Genomic DNA, 25,163 nt, shown 5'->3' with positions numbered 1-25,163 from the left:
TATTGCCCCGTTGCATCCTGGTCTGTCCCCGCTCTTCTGTCAGGATCCGCCGCTAACGTGAAGCTGGTAAGCGCAATTAAAGGGGAAATGTTACAAGAATATAACTCTGCTTTGGTCCTAAAATCATCAGGAGAATGATTGTATGCGTTTTAGTTGCACCGCACGGTCACACAGCTCACATAACGTGTGCGTTTATTGTTGTTTTTGTCACATTAACTATGATGTTGCGCTCCTCGCGTGGCGCGAGACAACGAAGGGTTAATTTTTTCCGCCGCCGACATTTTTCGTTCGGCGCTCTTTTACTGCAACTTTTTTTTTTTTTTTTTTTTTTAACTGGCGTGTGCACTGAAGAAGCCACAGTTTGTTCCAGCCGTTTGATTAGTTGCAAAGTGTAACGTACATATTATGCGTTTTAATACGCGGTGATTCTGAGCTCTTTGTTGCGCAGAGAGCGAGCGGCTCGCGCACGAAGCCGCGTGTGCTAGACGGGGCTTGCAAGGAAACGTCTTCAGTTAAACAAAAGCAAAGGGTTAAGATGTGGTTGTTAATGTTTACAGTGTGACAACAGTTTGTACTGCAGTGTGCACTGCGTTTATTGGGCCACAACGGAAACAAGTGCATTTGTCGCTTTTTTGTGTTACCCTGTATTTTTTTTAGTATTTTTGTTTTTACATTTTATACAAGTCAAATCCAATTCAGAAAATATGTCTCGCTCGCTTGTCACATTAGCCATGATAATCTAAGGATCCAATGAGTTTGGCGGCATTTGTTGTCTTGAATGCTAACAGTGCATGCTTAAAAAAAACAACTCAGTTTGCATTATACTGTCACAATCCTGACGTTTGCAAATATGTGTTAACAGGTCCAGATTTTAACCTGTTAAAATTATAATTTCATTTTTAGCTTACGTTATTAATGTACCCCGAGCTGTGATACCATTTGTTTTGCAATTACTGCATTGCCCTCTTTCAATGAAAATACACTTTCCATCTGAGTATAGATTTCTCACATACAGTATTTCACACACTGATGTCAGGACCTTTACCTATTTAGTATCTTGGTGTGTATTGCCAATAATCAACTATTCATTAGTTAATGGACAGTGCACAAAAATCTTCAACACGTTATTGAATTTTATAGTGTTTCTTTCTATATGAATCTCAAAGCCCTTTCCAATGATACCCCACATTGTCCTGTTCACGGACATACTTAACATTGATGTTGCTGTGCTGAAAAGCAACGTGCTCAACTGCACATTGGTAGCAACTTTGGGATGAAGGACCCAAGGGCCCTTTGTGATTTTTTTTTTTTTTTTTACCTCCGCCAACGAAGTGTCGAAACCAAGTCTCAAAAAGCAATGGTTACCAATGTTCTTTGAAAATGATCTGAAAAAGAATTCAGAAACCAAAAATATTGGGGGGAAAAAAGCTGACACCACAAAAAACTTCGATTCAAGTACATGAACTAAATACATACTCCTGATATTTGATCACATCTAATTTAGCTTATGAAAAGCCACTTCTAACAGGACTTTGACCTTGAATTTTTTTTCCAAGGTAAAAAATTGTGGAATTGGAAACTAGTGTAAGCAGAGGTTTGCACTATATGAACGCAGTGCTCTAGTTTTTATTTATTTATTTTGGTCTGACAGGGATATTGAACAGAGGATCCTCTGGTCTCAAGCCCACTGTTTTAACACATCATCTCCCTGAAAATATGATGCCAAAATAATGGATAACTTCGAAGAAAATAACTAACAGTAAAGCATTAAAAACCAAATAAATGGCATCTGAGGGTATTCCATACCCTGCATTCACATATTTTAAGACCATACTTTCATAATTTCATGATGCCTTAAATATGACACAGTTTCACTTGTGCCATGTGTACACATGATTAGTTGATCCATATAATCTTTGGGTCATCACCCACCCTTTAAGTTGGACAATGTGATTTTTAAATAATTGAATTAATTTTTAATGATCTTGGCATTTCATTGATCTGCTTCAAAATGTAACCTTTCTGGACAAGTTTACCCAAGGAATATTCCTATCAATTTTGATAAAAATCTGTTCACCTATTTGAGTTATTTTGTACACAGGTACAGATAAGCGATTGTAATACCCTGCACCACCTGTTGTGCAGTTTAATAAATAAGTTCTTGTGAGTGCTTTATACATTTAAACTGAACTATTTTTAAGTCAGCCATCACATGATTTTCAAGAACATTATGCTACTCAGTTCATTAATCAGTGATTATTAGCCCCCAATTGTTGTGTTTGTGGAAACGTATTGGCCTGTAAACTTAGAAAGCATTTTTCTCAATCTGAAAAGGTTTGTCTTTGGCCTAAAGATTAGAGAAGCAGCCTTGTGATTCTGAGGTTGATAGGTTTTGATGACCAAATGGACAAAAATCAAGTGGGACAGTTGGGTAAAATAAAAACAGCAGTTTCTTTTGCAGTGTTCCTGAGCAAGATTCTTAATCCCCATATTGCTTGGGTGTGCATGGCATTTCATAATATCAGTTGGTGTGTTTATATGTTTTACATGGACAGTAATAATATGATTATTGCCCTTATTCCAAATAGGACCATAGCAAGTTGTTTATAAAAGTAAGTCCCTTCAGCTTCTGCCTTGTTTCACTCTGGCTCGCTACATTATATCCAAAAGGACATCATAGTCTGATTAAGGAGTGTGTGTGTGTGTGTGTACATGTCAGCACACTTCTGTAATCAGACTAAAACCAGAATTCTATACATATCTTAATTTGATGATTGCTTACTTGGATTATGATCTTATTAAGTTATCAGAAAATGCTGTTTACATGGCAGTGTCTTATTCAGAATATAGTTTTAATCGGGTTAAGCTTGTAATATTCTTGTCCATGTCAACGCAGCTATTGCAAAAGCACTTTGAATATCTGATCTCAAATCAATGTAGAAATATGGTCTATTTGTCACTCTTTAATAACACAATAGTCACCTAAAATAAATAACAGTGTCAAGTTTATGTAATCAAATGTTGGAATGGTGTTTACACCTTCAGCAGATTTTAAAATTGGGGCAAAAAATGGAAATGAGACTAGTTTCTTACTTTCCTCATACACTACTCTTATATGATATGGCTTTGGCTGGGATATATGAGGTGAGCATAAGCTGAGAAACCGTTGTACATTAAAGATGAACATTCCTGAATTTATGACTTAATAATCATATTGAAGCCTTATGAAATTGTGATCTTGTACTGCCTCTGGAATCTACATTTTTTATTATTATTATTTATTAGAGTTTGTACTGTTTTCATCACTTTGTCTATTTCAGAAATCAAATAATGGAGACAAACATTTCTTTACTGGCTATACAAAATATAGCCGAATGATGAAGTAAATTATTCCAATGGTGTAATCAACTCGCTGTTTTGATGTGTTGGGGTGGGGGGACTTTTCAGAGACAAAGATCTGATATCTCTGATTACCTCTGCCAAATCAATTATCTGATTGGATGTCTTATTATGGATTACATTATGAAACAAATGTACTCCATGCTAATATACAGTATACAGTTAGAATCGCAAGCTGTAGCTGCAGTGTTATTTCTTGCAATTTTATTTTATTTGTTCCATTTGTGAGGATATGGCCTTATGTAATCTTACACAATGCTGAATAAAAATTTTAACCATGTGTGGAAGATGGATGTGCTACGAGGTTGTATGTCCTGGTGTCAGATTAGCTGATACTCTTTGTTGGGAGTAGAAAAGTTACATGTCTATCCTTTGATAGAAGTGTTTACTGTGACTTTGTGAGTTTGCTTTTTGTCTTTAAAGGGCCTTTCACACCGAACTCGTTGGAAGCGTTAGAGGCATCACGAATCGGTCTAAAAAGCATTATTTTCAGTGAGACGCGTTGCTTTTTAGAGGTGTCAGAAACGTCACATCAAAAGCCGAACTAAACCGATGCTTCTGACGGGAGCGCGCATTGCCACTTGTTGACGGCCTGACATGGTCAAAGTTCAACCCAGTCCAGCTTTTGCCGGTCTGAGCTGTGACGTAGCTTCGTGCTGTCCAGTAGGAACGACGCGTCGGGCCAAAACACAGAGGACTAGTGGCAGAAACCACTGATCTCTACAAAGCAGATCAGTGCAGAAACAACTGATCGATACAAAACAAACGTGTCACAGGATTGCTCATTTATACAGCAGTTTTCTGAAGAAAAATCCTTGCAAATGTTTTTTTTACCTCAAAATTTCTGATTACTGTAAAAAATAAGTTGTAATTAAAATAGCTAAATAAATACATGGTTCTTTAGAAACCTTTCTTCATCTGTAAATTAAAACCACCTGTTATTTCAGATTAATTTCTTGTTTAACATAAGAAACCTTGGACATTTTATTTTTGGACAAATAAAATAACATGGAAATTTGTACATTTTTTTTTAAGTCTGGTAGATTGTTTATATCTCATTTCAACCAGAAACCAGACATTGTAAATAAATAGAAATGTTTATTATAAATGCAGCAGGAGATAATTTAACAATGACTGCAGTGTGATTGTAAAGTAGGATTTCTGTGACATAAACCTCATGATGAAATATTTTTTTTAATTGAGTCATTTCAACTTGTAATTACATCAAAATATGTGATTGCCTTTAATGTTGTGATCAGGACAGAGTCATTTCTAAAATATGAATTTGACTAGTGATTGTGAATGTTTTAAAATTGTGCACAATAAGGGGAGAGCTTCTACCAGTGCAAATGTCTTTTGACTTTGTTTTTGTGGACATTTTTAATGATACATTCATTTATTGTGAAAATATAAAATAAAACAGCTTTTTAAAAAAATAATAAAATAGTTGCTGTTTAAAGAGCCTTTTATTTAGAACCAGGTGATGTTATGCTGGATTCTTGGGACCATATGAAAATCTCTTCTGCAGCTTTGACCTCTGGTGTTGTTGAAGACACTTTTCTCCTATTTTGAAGAGCAGAGAGATGTTTCTTCTGACTGGACTTCATGGTGTTCAGCTCATCAATGGAAGTTTTTGAAGTGGATCTGTATTTAGGTTGTCTGCACAGCAAATGTGCCTGATTGGGACAAAGAAATATTTATTAAAATATAAAGAAACACTAAACAGTTTATATATATATATATATATATATATATATATATATATATATATATATATATATATATATGCAGTGGTGGGCACAGTTTCGCTAATCCGCTAATTAACGAAGCTGATGTTTTCATTATTGGATTAGCTTTTCAGATAACTTTGAAAACCATCATCAGACCAATTACCTTCCGATAAGTTTTGGTCTGATAATTTTTAAACCGCTAACATATTTTTGCAGGCGTGGTGAACAAAGCTTAACAGTTACAAACATCTATTAAGTCTAAAATCAGTTGAGTACCTACATGTTAAATGTTTTGTAGTATATGTACAATTATATCTTCTGCAAACAGAGAACTGGTTCCAAAACAAAATCGCTCTATCCTCTGTAGGCAAAGGAGAACTGGTCACAGAAAAGAAAAAAGCTAATTTCTTTTGACCACATCCTGTTACGCTGGCAATATCACCCAAGTCATCTAGAGGCATACAGTTTTAACTTATGGTTAAAATTTTAACCAAACTAATTTCGGACAAGTTATTTAAATTAACGTTATGGCTGAAATTTTATAAGGTGAAAATATCAGATACATGTTTTAGTTTTAAAGTAATGCACTAATTTTGAAGGTTTTAGTGTGGACATGCTGTGCCCAGGTGCATTATGGGTAATCTCTACATTCAAGACAGAAGAAATGCATTTGAGATGCTCTGATCAGGCTCCACAAGGACAACAGCATTAAACTCTTTTTATATTGAGCCTAAAATTCTCGTCAATATATTCTCTGGGTTTATAGACGTTGTTACTGTGTTTTATGTAAAAATGCCAGAAGAAGCCCAGGTTGCTTTTCCATTATTTTCAATTGGAATCATTGCAATTGATTCCTGTTTGGTATTTAGAGTCCTGTTTACTTCAAACACTGTCTGTCATCTTTGTTCCAGAGTAATATATATAATGTCTGAAATTCAGTTTGTGTTTATTAATTTCCACGCATTTTAAATGTAGCAGACACATATTATCTGGAATTTTGTTTTGGCAGGTTTTCACGGTCTCTACTGCCATCTACTGGCCAGTAGTGTTCGTGGCAGTATGAGCATCTGGGCGCCAGTAGATGGTGGTGTTCTATTTATTTTGACCCCGGTTATATCAGACGGTTGTCAAATCAGTTCACAACTTGACTTTTTGGCTTTTTGCAAATGGCTTTTTCTTTTTACCAATTAAAAAAAGGCATATTTTACAAAAGCACATTTATATGTAAACACCAACACACACATTAACGTGTTGGTTTTTACATAGAATGAATGAGTCAACCAGTCAGTGTTAGTGGAGGGACATTTTACCCATAATTCCTTTGGAATCTGTCTGTGTTTGTTACAAAACTTCAGAAATAGTGCATTATTTAAAATGAACAGATATGTTATATTTTAACTTTGTACAAATGACAGAATTGACATAAATGTAGTAATTCTATTGGTATTAATTTTATTTATAAATCAAAACCATAAGTCAGCACTGGTGGTTGGCTCTCACTGCGGTATTGTATCACTTCCTGTTCCGGAGCACAGCGGTGTTTTTCTGTATCTGTTAGCTGTTTAATCTGCGCAGTTAGATTGATCTAGTTATCTAGATTACGATTTGTTTCCCAGTGTAATCTTTACGTGCCTTAACTAAAGCACTCCTTCTGCTGAATCACCTCTAAATTATTTACACATTATTCACTTTGCGTGTTTTTAGGAATCCGCTAGCTTAGCGTAGCTACTAGCTCTTAGCCGATTTAGCATGGCGGCTTCTCCTGTCTCTCCCGCACTTTTCTGCTCTGGGTGTGAAATGTTTAGTTATTCCTCAGCCTCCTTTAGCAGTAACGGTACTTGTAATAAGTGTAGCTTATTCGTAGCTTTGGAGGCCAGGCTGGGCGAATTGGAGACTCGGCTCCGCACCGTGGAAAATTCTACAGCTAGCCAGGCCCCTGTAGTCGGTGCGGACCAAGGTAGCTTAGCCGCTGTTAGTTACCCCCTGGCAGATCCCGGGCAGTCGGGAAAGCAGGCTGACTGGGTGACTGTGAGGAGGAAGCGTAGCCCTAAACAGAAGCCCTGTGTACACCGCCAACCCGTTCACATCTCTAACCGTTTTTCCCCACTCGACGACACACCCGCCGAGGAACAAACTCTGGTTATTGGCGACTCTGTTTTGCAAAATGTGAAGTTAGCGACACCAGCAACCATAGTCAATTGTCTTCCGGGGGCCAGAGCAGGCGACATTGAAGGAAATTTGAAACTGCTGGCTAAGGCTAAGCGTAAATTTGGTAAGATTGTAATTCACGTCGGCAGTAATGACACCCGGTTACGCCAATCGGAGGTCACTAAAATTAACATTAAATCGGTGTGTAACTTTGCAAAAACAATGTCGGACTCTGTAGTTTTCTCTGGGCCCCTCCCCAATCAGGCCGGGAGTGACATGTTTAGCCGCATGTTCTCCCTGAATTGCTGGCTGTCTGAGTGGTGTCCAAAAAATGAGGTGGGCTTCATAGATAATTGGCAAAGCTTCTGGGGAAAACCTGGTCTTGTTAGGAGAGACGGCATCCATCCCACTTTGGATGGAGCAGCTCTCATTTCTAGAAATCTGGCCAATTTTCTTAAATCCTCCAAACCGTGACTATCCAGGGTTGGGACCAGGAAGCAGAGTTGTAGTCTTACACACCTCTCTGCAGCTTCTCTCCCCCTGCCATCCCCTCATTACCCCATCCCCGTAGAGACGGTGCCTGCTCCCAGACTACCAATAACCAGCAAAAATCTATTTAAGCATAAAAATTCAAAAAGAAAAAATAATATAGCACCTTCAACTGCACCACAGACTAAAACAGTTAAATGTGGTCTATTAAACATTAGGTCTCTCTCTTCTAAGTCCCTGTTGGTAAATGATATAATAATTGATCAACATATTGATTTATTCTGCCTTACAGAAACCTGGTTACAGCAGGATCAATATGGTAGTTTAAATGAGTCAACACCCCCGAGTCACACTAACTGTCAGAATGCTCGTAGCACGGGCCGGGGCGGAGGATTAGCAGCAATCTTCCATTCCAGCTTATTAATTAATCAAAAACCCAGACAGAGCTTTAATTCATTTGAAAGCTTGACTCTTAGTCTTGTCCATCCAAATTGGAAGTCCCAAAAACCAGTTTTATTTGTTATTATCTATCGTCCACCTGGTCGTTACTGTGAGTTTCTCTGTGAATTTTCAGACCTTTTGTCTGACTTAGTGCTTAGCTCAGATAAGATAATTATAGTGGGCAATTTTAACATCCACACAGATGCTGAGAATGACAGCCTCAACACTGCATTTAATCTATTATTAGACTCTATTGGCTTTGCTCAAAAAGTAAATGAGTCCACCCACCACTTTAATCATATCTTAGATCTTGTTCTGACTTATGGTATGGAAATAGAAGACTTAACAGTATTCCCTGAAAACTCCCTTCTGTCTGATCATTTCTTAATAACATTTACATTTACTCTGATGGACTACCCAGCAGTGGGGAATAAGTTTCATTACACTAGAAGTCTTTCAGAAAGCGCTGTAACTAGGTTTAAGGATATGATTCCTTCTTTATGTTCTCTAATGCCATATACCAACACAGTGCAGAGTAGCTACCTAAACTCTGTAAGTGAGATGGAGTATCTCGTCAATAGTTTTACATCCTCATTGAAGACAACTTTGGATGCTGTAGCTCCTCTAAAAAAGAGAGCTTTAAATCAGAAGTGCCTGACTCCGTGGTATAACTCACAAACTCGTAGCTTAAAGCAGATAACCCGTAAGTTGGAGAGGAAATGGCGTCTCACTAATTTCGAAGATCTTCACTTAGCCTGGAAAAAGAGTCTGTTGCTCTATAAAAAAGCCCTCCGTAAAGCTAGGACATCTTTCTACTCATCACTAATTGAAGAAAATAAGAACAACCCCAGGTTTCTTTTCAGCACTGTAGCCAGGCTGACAAAGAGTCAGAGCTCTATTGAGCTGAGTATTCCATTAACTTTAACTAGTAATGACTTCATGACTTTCTTTGCTAACAAAATTTTAACTATTAGAGAAAAAATGACTCATAACCATCCCAAAGACGTATCGTTATCTTTGGCTGCTTTCAGTGATGCCGGTATTTGGTTAGACTCTTTCTCTCCGATTGTTCTGTCTGAGTTATTTTCATTAGTTACTTCATCCAAACCATCAACATGTTTATTAGACCCCATTCCTACCAGGCTGCAGAAAGGAAGTCCTACCATTATTTAATGCTTCGATCTTAAATATGATCAATCTATCTTTGTTAGTTGGCTATGTACCACAGGCTTTTAAGGTGGCAGTAATTAAACCATTACTTAAAAAGCCATCACTTGACCCAGCTATCTTAGCTAATTATAGGCCAATCTCCAACCTTCCTTTTCTCTCAAAAATTCTTGAAAGGGTAGTTGTAAAACAGCTAACTGATCATCTGCAGAGGAATGGTCTATTTGAAGAGTTTCAGTCAGGTTTTAGAATTCATCATAGTACAGAAACAGCATTAGTGAAGGTTACAAATGATCTTCTTATGGCCTCGGACAGTGGACTCATCTCTGTGCTTGTTCTGTTAGACCTCAGTGCTGCTTTTGATACTGTTGACCATAAAATTTTATTACAGAGATTAGAGCATGCCATAGGTATTAAAGGCACTGCGCTGCGGTGGTTTGAATCATATTTGTCTAATAGATTACAATTTGTTCATGTAAATGGGGAATCTTCTTCACAGACTAAGGTTAATTATGGAGTTCCACAAGGTTCTGTGCTAGGACCAATTTTATTCACTTTATACATGCTTCCCTTAGGCAGTATTATTAGACGGTATTGCTTAAATTTTCATTGTTACGCAGATGATACCCAGCTTTATCTATCCATGAAGCCAGAGGACACACACCAATTAGCTAAACTGCAGGATTGTCTTACAGACATAAAGACATGGATGACCTCTAATTTCCTGCTTTTAAACTCAGATAAAACTGAAGTTATTGTACTTGGCCCCACAAATCTTAGAAACATGGTGTCTAACCAGATCCTGGTTCTGCTGGAGGTTTCTTCCTGTTAAAAGGGAGTTTTTCCTTCCCACTGTAGCCAAGTGCTTGCTCACAGGGGGTCGTTTTGACCGTTGGGGTTTTACATAATTATTGTATGGCCTTGCCTTACAATATAAAGCGCCTTGGGGCAACTGTTTGTTGTGATTTGGCGCTATATAAAAAAATTGATTGATTGATTGATTGATTTATTTTCCAAGACCTCCACCTCACGGCGACACTACTATTGAGTAGAGAGTTGAGCTTCGCTGCTCCTTTCACCTGCTTCACTGCTGCAAGTTATGTAGTAAACAGGAGCTTCCAGCAGTGGGCAGGGCGCACAAAGACAGAAGTGCCGACTCATTGTTTGGGTCTGTGGTCACCTTTGATGCTACAGAAGCAATCATGGTGTTAAAACTCAAAATCAGCTTGTTAGTAGTTGTAAGTGTGCCGTAGACAATACAGGAAGTTATCAGTTAGCTGTAGCTTCTGATAAATTTTTGGGTGGTTTATCGGTTCAGCTCTATAAAAGATAACTTTTCAGTTAGCTGATTATCTGTTATCAAAGCTAACTTTTTGGTTAGCTGTGCCCACCACTGTGGGTGTGTGTGTGTGCGCGCGTGTATATATATATATATATATATATATATATATATATATATATATATATATATATTAGGGATGTCCTGATCAGGTTTTTTTTGGCCCGATCCAATTCCGAGTCATCTGATTTTGAGTATCATACCGAGTCCCGATCCGATACTTTAAAAACTGAATGAACAATGAACAAATGCTAAATGTATAATATTTTCATCTTAATCACCTTATATTATTATTCATCACTTAAACAGTGCACTTCTCCTTGAGGTAGCTTGAACAATCAAGTAATAATCTACCAGACTTAAAAAAATGTACAAATTTCCATGTTATTTTACAACCCCTGGCAAAAATTATGGAATCACTGGCCTCGGAGGATGTTCATTCAGTTGTTTAATTTTGTAGAAAAAAAGCAGATCACAGACATGACACGAAACTAAAGTAATTTCAAATGGCAACTTTCTGGCTTTAAGAAACACTATAAGAAATCAGGAAAAAATAATTGTGGCAGTCACTAACTGTTACTTTTTTAGACCAAGCAGAGGGGGAAAAAATATGGAATCATTCAATTCTGAGGAAAAAATTATGGAATCATGAAAAACAAAAGAACGCTCCAACACATCACTAGTATTTTGTTGCACCACTTCTGGCTTTTATAACAGCTTGCAGTCTCTGAGGCATTGACTTAATGAGTGACAAACAGTACTCTTCATCAATCTGGCTCCAACTTTCTCTGATTGCTGTTGCCAGATCAGCTTTGCAGGTTGGAGCCTTGTCATGGACCATTTTCTTCAACTTCCACCAAAGATTTTCAATTGGATTAAGATCCGGACTATTTGCAGGCCATGACATTGACCCTATGTGTCTTTTTGCAAGGAATGTTTTCACAGTTTTTGCTCTATGGCAAGATGCATTATCTTCTTGAAAAATGATTTCATCATCCCCAAACATCCTTTCAATTGATGGGATAAGAAAAGTGTCCAAAATATCAACGTAAACTTGTGCATTTATTGATTATGTAATGACAGCCATCTCCCCAGTGCCTTTACCTGACATGCAGCCCCATATCATCAATGACTGTGGAAATTGAGGCAGTCATCTTTATAAATCTCATTGGAATGGCACCAAACAAAAGTTCCAGCATCATCACCTTGCCCAATGCGGATTCAAGATTCATCACTGAATATGACTTTCATCCAGTCATCCACAGTCCACGATTGCTTTTCCTTAGCCCATTGTAACCTTGTTTTTTTCTGTTTAGGTGTTAATGATGGCTTTCGTTTAGCTATTCTGTATGTAAATCCCATTTCCTTTAGGCGGTTTCTTACAGTTCGGTCACAAACGCTGACTCTAGTTTCCTCCCATTCATTCCTCATTTGTTTTGTTGTGCATTTTCAATTTTTGAGACATATTGCTTTAAGTTTTCTGTCTTGACGCTTTGATGTCTTCCTTGGTCTACCAGTATGTTTGCCTTTAACAACCTTCCCATGTTGTTTGTATTTGGTCCAGAGTTTAGACACAGCTGACTGTGAACAACCAACATCTTTTGCAACATTGCGTGATGATTTACCCTCTTTTAAGAGTTTGATAATCCTCTCCTTTGTTTCAATTGACATCTCTCGTGTTGGAGTCATGATTCATGTCAGTCCACTTGGTGCAACAGCTCTCCAAGGTGTGATCACTCCTTTTTAGATGCAGACTAACGAGCAGATCTGATTTGATGCAGGTGTTAGTTTTGGGGATGGAAATTTACTGGGTGATTCCATAATTTATTCCTCAGAATTGAGGGAGTCCATATTTTTTTTCCCTCTGCTAAACAACTGACTGAACATCCTCCGAGGCCGGTGATTCCATAATTTTTGCCAGGGGTTGTATTTGTCTAAAAATAAATGTCCAAGGTTCCTTATGTTAAACAAGAAATTATAGAGGTGGTTTTAATTTACAGATGAAAGGTTTCTAAAGAACCATTTATTGATTGACCTATTTTAATTACAAGTGTTCTAAACTTTAAACAGTAATCAAAAATTTTGAGGTAACAAACAACAAAAAACATTTCCAAAGATTTTTCTTCAGAAAACTGCTCTATAAATGAGCAGTCCTGTGACACGTTTCTGTTTTGTAGAAATCAGTGGTTTCTGCACCGATCTGTTTTGTAGAGATCAGTGGTTTTTGTCACTAGTCTTCCGTGTTTTGGCCTGACGCGTCGTTCCTACTGGACAGCGCAAAGCTACGTCACAGTTCAGAGCCTCGAAAGTTGGATTGGGTTGAACTTGTTATCTTTTTTCTTTTGTTCAATTAAAAAAAAAGATTGGGTTGAACTTTGACCGCATCAGCCTGCCGACAAGCGGCAATGCGCACTCCCGTCAGAAGCGTCGCTTTAGCTCAGCTTTTGACGCGACGCTTCTGACGCCATTAAAAAGCAAAGCGTTTCATTGAAAATAATGCTTTTTAGACCGATTCATGATGCCTCTGACACTTCCGACGCGTGAAAGGCCCATTAATCTGCAGTAATGAGCTTGAAATAGTGCTGATCAAAATAATGAGGATAAAATCTGTATCGGATTCCTGATCGGGATGCAGCGTCCGATTTCGATCAAGTCTGAAACCACGTGATCGAGCCTGATTTCCGATCACGTGATCGGATCAGGACGTCCCTTATTTTATATATATACACAGTGAGGAAAATAAGTATTTGAACACCCTGTGATTTTGCAAGTTCTCCCACTTAGAAATCATGGAGGGGTCTGAAATTTTCATCTTAGGTGCATGTCCACTGTGAGAGACATAATCTAAAAAAAATAAAATAAAATACGTAAATCACAATGTATGATTTTTTAAATAATTTATTTGTATGTTACTGCTGCAAATAAGCATTTGATCCCCTACCAACCAGCAAGAATTCTGGCTCACACAGAAGCCCTCTTATTCTGCACTCTTTAACTGTATTTAACTTTAACTGTTCTGATTATTTATTAGAAAGTGGGAGAAACACAAGATGACTGTCAATCTCCCTCGGTCTGGGATTCCACGCAAGATCACACTTTGTGGGGTAAGGATGATTCTGAGAAAGCTCAGAACTACACAGGAGGACCTGGTCAATGACCTGAAGAGAGCTGGGATCACAGTCACAAAGATTACATTAGTAACACATGATGCTGTCATGGTTTAAAATCCTGCAGGGCAGCAAGGTCCCCCTGCTCAAGCCAGAACATGTCCAGGCCTGTTTGAAGTTCACCAGTGACCATCTGGATGATCCAGAGGAGGCATGGGAGAAGGTCATGTGGTCAGATGAGACCAAAATAGAGCTTTATGGAATCAACTCCACTTACCATGTTTAGAGGATGAGAACAACCCCAAGAAAACCATCCCAAACATGAAGCATGGGGGTGGAAACATCATACTCTGGGGGTGCTCTTCTGCAAAGGGGACAGGACGACTGCACTGTACTGAATGGAGGATGGATGGGGTCATGTATTGCGAGATTTTGGCAAAGAACCTCCTTCCCTCAGTAAGAGCATTGAAGATGGGTCATGGCTGGGTCTTCCAGCATGACAATGACCCCAAACACACAGCCAGGGCAACTAAGGGGGGGGCTCCATAAGAAGCATTTCAAGGTCCTGGAGTGGCCTGGCCAGTCTCCAGACATGAACTCAATAGAAAATCTTTGGAGGGAGCTGAAACTCCAAACCTGAACGATTTGGAGAAGGTCTGTATGGATGAGTGGACCAAAATCCCTGCTGCAGTGTGTGCAAACCTGGTGAAAAACTACAGGAAACGTCAAACCTCTGTAATTACAAACAAAGGCTACTGTACCAAATATTAACATTGATTTTCACAGGTGTTCAAATACTTATTTGCAGCAGTAAGATACAAATAAATTATTAAAAAAAAATCATACATTGTGATTTCCGGATTTGATTTTTTTAGATTATGTCTCTCACAGTGGACATGCACCTAAGATGAAAATTTCAGACCCCTCCATGATTTCTGAGTGGGAGAACATGGAAAATCGCAGGGTGTTCAAATACTTTTTTCCCTTACTGTATGTATGTGTGTATATATATATATATATATATATATATATATATATATATATATATATATATGTGTGTGTATATATATATCAAATCAATTTCATTTATATAGCGCCAAATCACAACAAACAGTTGCTCCAAGGCGCTTCATATTGCAAGGCAAAGCCATACAATAATTACAGAAAAACCCCAACTGTCAAAACGACCCCCTGTGAGCAAGCACTTGGCGACAGTGGGAAGGAAAAACTCCCTTTTAACAGGAAGAAACCTCCAGCAGAACCAGGCTCAGGGAGGGGCAGTCTTCTGCTGGGACTGGTTGGGGCTGAGGGAGAGAACCAGGAAAAAGACATGCTGTGGAGGGGAGCAGAGATCAATCACAAATGATTAAATCCAGAGTGGTGCATACAGAGCAAAAAGAGAAAGAAACACTCAGTGCATCATGGGAACCCCCCAGCAGTCTAAGTCTATAGCAGCATAACTAAGGGATGGTTCAGGGTCACCTGATCCAGCCCTAACTATAAGCTTTAGCAAAAAGGAATGTTTTAAGCCTAATCTTAAAAGTAGAGAGGGTGTCTGTCTCCCTGATCCGAATTGGAGCTGGTTCCAGAGGAGAGGAGCCTGAAAGCTGAAGGCTCTGCCTCCCATTCTACTCTTACAAACCCTAGGAACTACAAGTAAGCCTGCAGTCTGAGAGCAAAGCGCTCTATTGGGGTGATATGGTACTATGAGGTCCCTAAGATAAGATGGGACCTGATTATTCAAAACCTTATAAGTAAGAAGAAGAATTTTAAATTCTATTCTAGAATTAACAGGAAGCCAATGAAGAGAGGCCAATATGGGTGAGATATGCTCTCTCCTTCTAGTCCCTGTCAGTACTCTAGCTGCAGCATTTTGAATTAACTGAAGGCTTTTCAGGGAACTTTTAGGACAACCTGATAATAATGAATTACAATAGTCCAGCCTAGAGGAAATAAATGCATGAATTAGTTTTTCAGCATCACTCTGAGACAAGACCTTTCTAATTTTAGAGATATTGAGCAAATGCAAAAAAGCAGTCCTACATATTTGTTTAATATGCGCATGGAATGACATATCCTGATGAAAAATGACTCCAAGATTTCTCACAGTATTACTAGAGGTCAGGGTAATGCCATCCAGAGTAAGGATCTGGTTAGACACCATGTTTCTAAGATTTGTGGGGCCAAGTACAATAACTTCAGCCTGAAAAAAGTTATAAATAATAATAATAATATATATAATAAAAAAGACTGAACCATTTACAAATTAAAGCATTCACTCAGATCAACTGTGCTAAAAGGCTAAGCTAACGTTAGCCGATCATTAAACCTTCACAGCAGTGCAGTAAATGTCACATTTTATTTTTATATTATTCTCACCTTGGTAAAGCTGCAGAACTAAGCTCCGTTGGTCAAACTGGGAGTTTGCATATATCCAATAAGTGGGAGATTTCGGAGTGAGTGGGTCTGCTCCATCACCCGGCTGCCTGCCTCACTCTGCCCAGGATGCCTGAACGCCGGCTTCTCCGTGCGGGTCGGCCCACTGTCGCAGTTCGATCAATATCCCACCAAGTTGTCAGTTCTCCCTCGGTCTGTGTCACTCCGAAAAGTAGCTGGAAAAAAGCTTCTCCCAGCAGGGTGAAGGGAGAATCGTTCTACTGTTGTTTTTTTAAAGCTTTTTTGTGGTGTAGGCGAAGCAAATTCAAGATGGTGATCGCTCAACTTTTTTCGGGTTGTGGAAACAAGCAATCTCCGCCCCCGGCCGCTTCAGAAGCGAAGCGTCGCATCTGACGTCACAACGCATTAGGAAGCATTGCCTGACGCGTGTAAAGTGCAATGTGAAAGGCCCATAAGACGTCTGTGAAACACCTGTCGACACATGCCAAATGTAACGTAAAATATTGTGGTATTGTTTCATCTAACAGACTTGTACTTGGGTTTTCGTACTTATTTTAAAGTTTGTTGTTATTATTTATTTATTTATTTAGGATTGTTACATTTGCATGTTGTAAGTCACACCTGCATTGTTTCTGGCTACTGCTGTTCTAGTGGCGAGGACCAGAACTTTCTCCAGACATGTCCGTGAGAGAGTCCTTTAACCCCGAAAGCTATGAGCTGGACAAAAACTTCAGGCTCACACGCTTTGCTGAGTTAAAGGGCACAGGCTGCAAGGTTGGTTTTCTTTGAGGACTGGTTCTTTTTTAACTATAGAAATAAATTGTTTTTCATTCATCAATAAGAATGTGTGGAAATGGGAGCTGCTGTTTTTGGCCTTAGGTGCCCCAAGATGTGTTACATAAGCTGCTGGAGTCTCTACAAGAGAACCACTTTCAAGAGGATGAACAGTTCCTCGGAGCAGTCATGCCTCGATTAGGTAATTTATAAGCTGTGTATAGCATTTAAAAATTGTTAATATAGCGTGTGCTTAAATGCACCAGCAGTGGCATAAGGGTGTAAAAGGTTGTGGTCATTTTCATTTTACAGCCTTGTAGACAAATTGTGTACATGTTGGTGCCACATGACAGGGGTTTGCTACTGGAACTTTTTTGTACAGGGTACTAAATCACATAGTTAATAAACCTAACTGCAGCCTTGAATTCCTGTAAAATATCACACTTGATTTTTCCAGGTATAGGTATGGACACTTGTGTGATCCCCCTCAGACACGGAGGCCTTTCTCTGGTCCAAACAACTGATTACATCTACCCTATTGTGGATGACCCCTACATGATGGTATGGTTCTTTGCTTTCCTGAACGTAGTGCTATCATTTGCAAATATGTATCAAGTAAATTGAAGCATGCACTGTATTATTTTGTTTTTCCTCTGCCTTCTTGATGTCTGATGTAGGCTAAATGCCAACATTTTATTTGCTTAGTTTTCATTGTTTTAATCTCGTAGGGTCGAATTGCATGTGCCAATGTTCTCAGTGACCTGTATGCGATGGGAGTGACGGAGTGTGACAATATGTTGATGCTTCTTGGAGTCAGCAACAAAATGTCAGAAAAGGTAAGATATATTTCAGTTTATATTTGGAAAAAATTACCTGAACAACTGAACTGTTTTTAATAAAATATTGTAAAATGTTGGACCTGGTGTGAAGATGTGTATTTTGACAAAGGTGATGTGTCCATTTTATAGTTATGTAGTTCACTTTTGAATCAGATGTGGATTGATAGAACACAGTAGGATTCCTGGAATGCCCAATCGTGGACTGCTGATCAGTTTTGTGCTTTTTCTAAAGGTTGCTTGTCTTGTCATATGCAATTAACATGGCGCTTATTGGAACATTTTACTGTCCATTAGAACCAGATTAATATTTTGTATACATAATTTGCAAATTCATATTTAATCCCTTATTTAAAGTCATCCCCTCCAACATTGGCTGTGTTTGAGGACAACTCAACACAATTAATGTGAACAGCATTGTAATTATGTCATGATATTGAGTTGTGGCAGCTGTATCGTGAGCTAGTGTATTGTTCCACTCCTACATAATAGCTTGTCACTGCAGCTGTCCTATTTCAAAATTTCTCAAAGGATTTAGGGATATGGCTAATCTGTTGCTAATGGTTACTGTTTTGCATGAAATGATCTCAATCAAAGGATACATATGGTTTTTGTCATAGTCAATATATGCTCTCTGTTGCTGCTATTTTCAGGAGAGAGACAAAGTCATGCCACTCATCATCCAAGGATTCAAAGATGCATCGGAGGAGGCGGGCACGTCTGTGACAGGAGGACAGACTGTACTCAACCCCTGGGTGGTGATGGGAGGAGTTGCCACCACTGTGTGTCAGCCCAATGAATTTATCATGTAAGAATAAGCTGCTGTAACATTTCACAAGCTTTGCTGTTGTTATGCCAGTCACAGCTGCTTCAAGACAAAAACTTTTAACACTAAAAAAGGTGATGATGACGCATTTTTGTCTCAGGCCAGACAATGCAGTGCCAGGAGATGTGTTGGTGTTGACCAAGCCCCTGGGAACACAAGTGGCTGTTGCAGTGCATCAGTGGCTTGATATTGTGAGTCTGCCTGCTCTCTCACAAGTGATTTTGGTTCAAGTTCTCATAATCTGATTCTGACTAATGCATCTGTTTTTAATAACTTAGCCTGAGAAGTGGAATAAGATCAAGTTGGTGGTAACCCAGGAGGATGTAGAGTTGGCTTACCACGAAGCCATGATGAACATGGCTCGGCTGAACAGGACAGGTAAAAATATTGTAAACTGGTGTGAAATCTTTGCCACATTTCCTAAGGATTAAGGTTTGGGGGGGTTGGTGTAGTTAAAGAAAGGCCAATGCTGATTTATAAAGTTGGGCTCCTATGATTACCTTTTTTGTGTAATTAGTGACAAAGTGGAGTTTAATTAAGATTCGCTATGAATACCTGCTTGTTTTTTGTAGGTCACTATATGTCTCAGTGGGACACATTCTTTAAACACAAGAATGTAGCTGAAACCTGGCCCCACTGACCAGTCATTAAAACATTTTGTCATGTGGCTTATTGCCACAAGTCTCATAGAATACAGGGTTCTCCCCAGAAATTTTTAGTATAGTGGTGCTGTTGGGAACTATCACCGCGCGCAACACTTCCACTCGGCGTCCTATCTGACCTTGTGTCCTGAAGCCCAAAGACGAAAATAAAAATCTTTTAGTACTGTTTCTGGTCTGATTCTGTGCTCAGTTGTTGATTAGTTAAATTAATCTAAAATGTTTGTGTTTCATTGACACACTGTATGTAACAAATGTTCAGTAAACTTATTTGAAAGAAAAAAATGTACAGAAAGACCATTTAAAATGTGGACAATTTCACACTTGTTTTTACACTTTTCCCCTGCATAGTTTTCAATTTGAAAAGTTTGAATTCCCAAGCCACAATATCACCAGGCTGGGGGCATTCACTTCAAAGTGTTAAAATTTTACCTTGTCCTTGTGGTTCAGATTTTGACACCCCTCTATACTGTCAAAAAATAGAAAAACAAAAGGTCCAGCTTTCCCCTCCGAGTCAGCAGGTGCATTTCTGGAAAACGTCTTATTACTCTGACTTTGGAAATCATAAGTGGATGACTGATCAGGTTTTTTTTTTTTCCTCCCTCAGTGGAGCTGGTAGGGTTTATTTTTAATTTACCTTGAAAGTCTGTCTTGATGTGAGACGAGTCATCATAACACCATAGCACACTTATATAAACTTTGTAATTAATCTGTGGTTTCGTTTTTAACGTTAGCAGCATTTCATTCGAGTACGCGGTTTCCTCTAGGAAACGCTGTCGGAAACACTCGGGAACGTTCTGATTTCTGTACATGTCCTTTAAAACATAGAAGAATGGAAATAATGCACGCAGCTGTCCAGCACCAAAATCTCACAGTGTGTCTCAGTACCGGAATAATTTCGAATTCCGTTCTGCTGTTTTCTTTATAAAAGCCTCCCTGTTCACTGTCACAGAGGCTGCAGCATCGTTCTTAGCCTCTGATCTGATCGATCCCACAGCAGACAGCGTTATCACGAACCAATAGATTAATGGATATTTCATGCTGCTGAATCACAACATGCCGTGAGATATGATTGCGTTGCTTGAGTCGGCTGTGCACCTGCCTCCGTGACGCTCTGTGCCGCTGTGCCTCCTCCCCAGACGGTCCGGGGATCGCTGCGTCCCCACCAAGACGAAACAAAACATGCGGGTGGAAATTTGCAGTACCAGGCGGGGCTGCCCACCATGGCTAGAACCCTGATATATATGTATGTCTGTGTTTATAAAACTATGTTCCTGCTTTAGATTAATTCAAAATTAATGTCATTTGCCTTTGTTAATGCACTGTTTTATCCTTAAGTAACGAAAACTCACTTCAATTGCAGCGGCTGGTCTCATGCACACCTTTAATGCCCACGCAGCCACTGACATCACAGGGTTTGGAATCCTTGGCCATGCTCAAACGTTGGCACGACAGCAGCGAAGTGAGGTGTCGTTTGTTATCCACAACCTCCCTGTGCTGGCCAAGATGGCTGCGGTGTCCAAGGCCTGTGGCAATATGTTTGGACTCATGCATGGCACGTGTCCCGAGACATCAGGTGTGTGTGTTTCCCAGCACGGTCCACGGTTCTTCCAAGTCTCTTGCTGTCCGTGAATATAACTTTTTATGTTGAGTTTATTGAAATTATTTTGTGCTACATTCTTATTAAAACAGTAAAAACTCAATAAAGGAGAAACTGGCTGTTCAGAAGCGAGGGGTCACAGACACCCCCAGCTCTGCAGTTTAGGTCAAGAGGAAGTCATTATCTCAGGATAGACAACCTCAATATGGAATAAGGTAGGGCTGCCTGAATCTGTTCCTGGAGGGCACTTGCCCATGTTTTTTGTTTGTTTTGTTTTTTTGCACTCTCCCGGCTCCACTCGTACGTCATTAACACTGATGGGGTGTCCACAGTCAATACGTTGCTGGAAAACACTAGAATTATATAATCGGGGGTGAGTAGAGCAGATAGACATGAACACATGCAGAGCAGGTGTTCTCCAGGAGCAGATTTGGGCAGCCCTGGTTTAAGGCATTGAGATGCTTAAGATGTTCAGTTAAATCTTAGAATTTGATCATGTCATCTACAGACACAATAAAATTTAGTTCATGAGAAATGTGAACATGAAAAACATGTAAAACGTAAAAGACAACTGTGTCAAATTGAATCAGAGCACCTTATGGCTGTGTCACTTTGCCTTTTTTAATGCCTCTGCACTCGGACATCTCACTCTGTTTTGATCATAAAGCCGTATTGAAAAATTTATTAAGTCAGTACTTTACGAATGATGATGATTGTTCCCGTTCATATCAGTAAAGTGGAATAATGCAGTTACTATCAATGGTGCTGCTGGGGTGAATATCATTGTAGAAGAAATGAGTTGCTTACTTACTGTACATGTACACAACTCTTAAATTTGTTGTTTTACTCATGTTGCCTTGGTCAAAATGGTTAACAGTTTTTTTTTTTTTTTTTTTAAGAAGATCCTGGTTTATGGTTACCATTTCAGTGTTGTGTAGTTGTACATATCTTAGCAGTAGCTGTACCATGGCTCTGCTTTTAAAGCTACAGTCACCTGCATAGACTTAGACTGCTGGGGGGTTCCCATGATGCACTGAGTGTTTCTTTCTCTTTTTGCACCACTCTGCATTTAATCATTAGTGATTGATCTCTGCTCCCCTCCACAGCATGTCTTTTTCCTGGTTCTCTCCCTCAGCCCCAACCAGTCCCAGCAGAAGACTGCCCCTCCCTGAGCCTGGTTCTGCTGGAGGTTTCTTCCTGTTAAAAGGGAGTTTTTCCTTCCTGCTGTCGCCAAGTGCTTGCTCACAGGGGGTCGTTTTGACTGTTGGGGTTTTTCCATAATTATTGTATGGCTTTGCCTTACAATATAAAGCGCCTTGGGGCAACTGTTTGTTGTGATTTGGCACTATATAAATAAAATTGATTTGATTTTGCAGGACTGGAATAACGCAACAAATGGCAAAATGCACAGACATTTTGAATAAAAGGCAGTCTTTTATTTAAACTTTTACATACATTTTTAGATCATTCAACTGCGAAACTTTGGATTTTAGTAAAACTGCCACAAACACCAACTCTCCAGCATGCATATTAAATTTGACACTCCTGTGACTAACCGGATCTCCTTTCACCTGTAGGGGGTCTGCTCATCTGTTTGCCTCGGGAACAGGCCGCCCGATTCTGTGCAGAGATAAAATCCCCCAAATACGGCGAGGGCCACCAGGCATGGATCATCGGGATTGTAGAGAAAGGAAACCGCACTGCTCGTATCATTGATAAACCACGGATCATTGAGGTGGCACCACAAGCCGCCACTCAGAATGTCAACCCAACTCCTGGTGCAACTTCATAATCTTCCTTTTGGTGCATCATAGACCAGAACGTAAAAATCGCTGCTGAGTGGTTTTTAGACACAACCTACCAAACCATCCCAGAGTGTTTAAATATATAAACATAATAGGTATGTACACAAAACAGACTGGGTCGACGTGTATCTACATGGAAAACAGTCCCACCCAGTGGTCCAGAGGGGCATCTTCTCACTGAGTGGACTCAGCCTACAGTGTCCCCATGGTAAAGATCAGTAAGAAATAGAACATATTTCAATTCATTTGCTGTTCTGTCTGCTGTCTCCTGTTACGTTAAATGTACTTGGATGGCAGGAAAATTCAGTTGAGAGTGTGAAGATGATACAGATTTAAAACCTGACACTGTTGATTCAGTTTGAAAGGATGTGTGGTGTCTGTTGCCTCATTGCCCTTTTTAAAAATTGCTCTAATGCAAATGATGATAGGATAGTGTTTTTTTTGTTGTTCTGTTCACTTTGTACAGTTATAAAGCTTTGTTTTTAGTTCATGACTTGATGCCTTGAAAGAAATTTAAGTGTGACTTCAATGGGTTGTTTTTTGTTTTTATTGCTTTGACTTTTTCTACAGTACCTATATGTAAATTAATACTCAAACAGAAGCTGGTTTGTTCCTGGCCATGGTTTTGGGGTGTTGCACCATTCAAAATCAGTCATTAAGAGGTTTCTTCTTTTTTAACATAGACTTGTCAGGTTTAGAGGTAAATCATTGATTTAAAAATATGAGAACCTGCTTCCATATTCCCAATCAAATGTCACAGTTAATCATTTTGGCAGAAAATGCTTCAAGCACTCATTACTGTTATAAAGCATCCACATAATTAAACTTGACCTTTTTTTGTTCATCTTGGTAGCTGCGATGAATGTTCATGTTGCCATATGGAAAGCCTTTGTAAATCTTCAAATGGGTAATGGAAACAAGATAACCCCCACCTATTCGAATAAATTTCTTACAACATATTGATTTTCTGTGTCTTTTTCAAGTTACAAAATTCATTGTAAACTGGAAGCACTAGGAGAGTGCAAACCTCCGCCAAGGCCATGGGGTCACTGACACCATAACATCTACACGCCGTGGAATCATTGAACCTAAAAAAGTCTAACGATGTTTGCTCAGTAGTAAAAAAAAAAAAAAGAAAGAGACAAAATTCAATTTATTATTCAACTAAACTGCAAATATATGAATTTTTTTAACATTTATGAAACACTATCCTGCAATGGTGAAGAATCCTTTAAAAAATTCCTGGATCCGGATCACCATTAAAATATAATCACTTGTTCCTCTTGTCATTTCCAACCACTCCACAAAATTTCATCAAAATCCGTTCAAAACCTTTTGAGTTATCCTGCTGACAGACAGACAAACAAACAAACTCGATCGAAAACATAACCTCCTTGGCGGAGGTAATAAATAACAGTAAATTCTGAAATAGAACTATTTTTAAGTGTTGCATGTGCTACACAAGGCCATAGGGTCACTGACCCTAAAGAGATTCCCTCCTTGGCACAGTGATCTATTCAACAATTCAGTGTTACAACCAAAACTATGATACATACACTTTTCTTTCCTTTATATTTGACATCCTTGACCATGAAAGCATACCACTAGAACTTGGAATCACTTTTATGTCTTTATTAGTTCAAAAGTTATTGTATAAAAACTATTTTTCGGTAATGGCGGTTTTCTTCTGGATCTAGCTCCATAACATTTGAAGCTACATCAAATCTGATGACACCTTACTGAATCAGTACAGATTCAGCTACAATTTGGTGTTAGTTGTGCACCTCTAGCTTCATTTGTCACCTCACACTGACACATTTTCTATTTTCCTTATATTTTTGCATTATTCTGGATCACCAGATCCGGAATCCGGAGCTGATCATCACCAAACTTTGAATGAATGAAAACTGTTTATTTCGAACATTTGATACAACAACAATTACAAGATAGATCAGTAAAGACAACAACAAAAAAATTCCTACTGTGTACCCAACATGTCCGAAAAGGGGTAGGGTGAAGCATCAGCTTATTTATCCCTACCCCTTCTTCCCCACAACCAGTAATACCCTTTGCCACATATACACATAGATTCCTACACACCTAAACCGATATCAATATATATATATATATACATACACATTCACATATATATATATATATACATATACATATATACACAAACATAAATATACACCTACACATACCTACTTACATACAAAATACTATATATTTACAAGCCGAAGCAAAAAACAAAAACACCCTAACCCTCATTACCCTTCCTCCTCCCCATACCTAGAAAAAAACATATTTTTGTACCGCTGTTTGAACTGGTTCATGCTTGGACATTGCTTGAGCCCCACTCCCAATCTGTTCCACATCCTCACCCCACAGACAGAAATACAGAAACCTTTTAATGTTGTTCGTGCCCACTGATGCTTTAAATTAA

General features: G+C 38.9%; 1 protein-coding gene across 2 annotated transcripts; it reads left to right on the top strand.

The window, feature by feature from the left end:
• Nucleotides 1-23,676, top strand: sephs1 (selenophosphate synthetase 1). Of its 2 annotated transcripts, none has more exons than XM_034176675.1 (10): nucleotides 1-66; nucleotides 16,869-16,991; nucleotides 17,097-17,193; nucleotides 17,449-17,552; nucleotides 17,720-17,827; nucleotides 18,481-18,635; nucleotides 18,754-18,844; nucleotides 18,932-19,031; nucleotides 20,676-20,888; nucleotides 22,490-23,676. In XM_034176675.1, exons 2-10 carry the CDS (start codon nucleotides 16,896-16,898, stop codon nucleotides 22,702-22,704), a joined length of 1,179 nt encoding a protein of 392 aa, XP_034032566.1. In that variant the 5' UTR covers nucleotides 1-66; nucleotides 16,869-16,895; the 3' UTR covers nucleotides 22,705-23,676. The 2 variants fall into 2 exon arrangements, with proteins under 2 accessions (XP_034032566.1, XP_034032568.1); XM_034176677.1 differs by lacking the exon at nucleotides 1-66 and adding an exon at nucleotides 107-186.
• The last annotated feature ends 1,487 nt before the right edge of the window (nucleotides 23,677-25,163 follow it).

This window comes from Thalassophryne amazonica, chromosome 8 (genome assembly GCF_902500255.1).
Source record: "Thalassophryne amazonica chromosome 8, fThaAma1.1, whole genome shotgun sequence".
In the NCBI taxonomy this organism is placed as follows: Eukaryota; Metazoa; Chordata; class Actinopteri; order Batrachoidiformes; family Batrachoididae; genus Thalassophryne; species Thalassophryne amazonica.
Note: the sequence above shows the minus strand (reverse complement) of the source record. Positions and strands in the feature narration are given on the sequence as shown.

Excerpts from the sequence above, each read along its gene's own strand:
- sephs1 (XM_034176675.1), top strand. The coding sequence starts at position 16,896 with ATGTCCGTGAGAGAGTCCTTTAACCCCGAAAGCTATGAGCTGGACAAA. Across the intron at positions 17,553-17,719 it reads TGGATGACCCCTACATGATG|GGTCGAATTGCATGTGCCAA; the intron begins GTATGGTTCTTT and ends TTAATCTCGTAG. Across the intron at positions 17,828-18,480 it reads GCAACAAAATGTCAGAAAAG|GAGAGAGACAAAGTCATGCC; the intron begins GTAAGATATATT and ends TGCTATTTTCAG.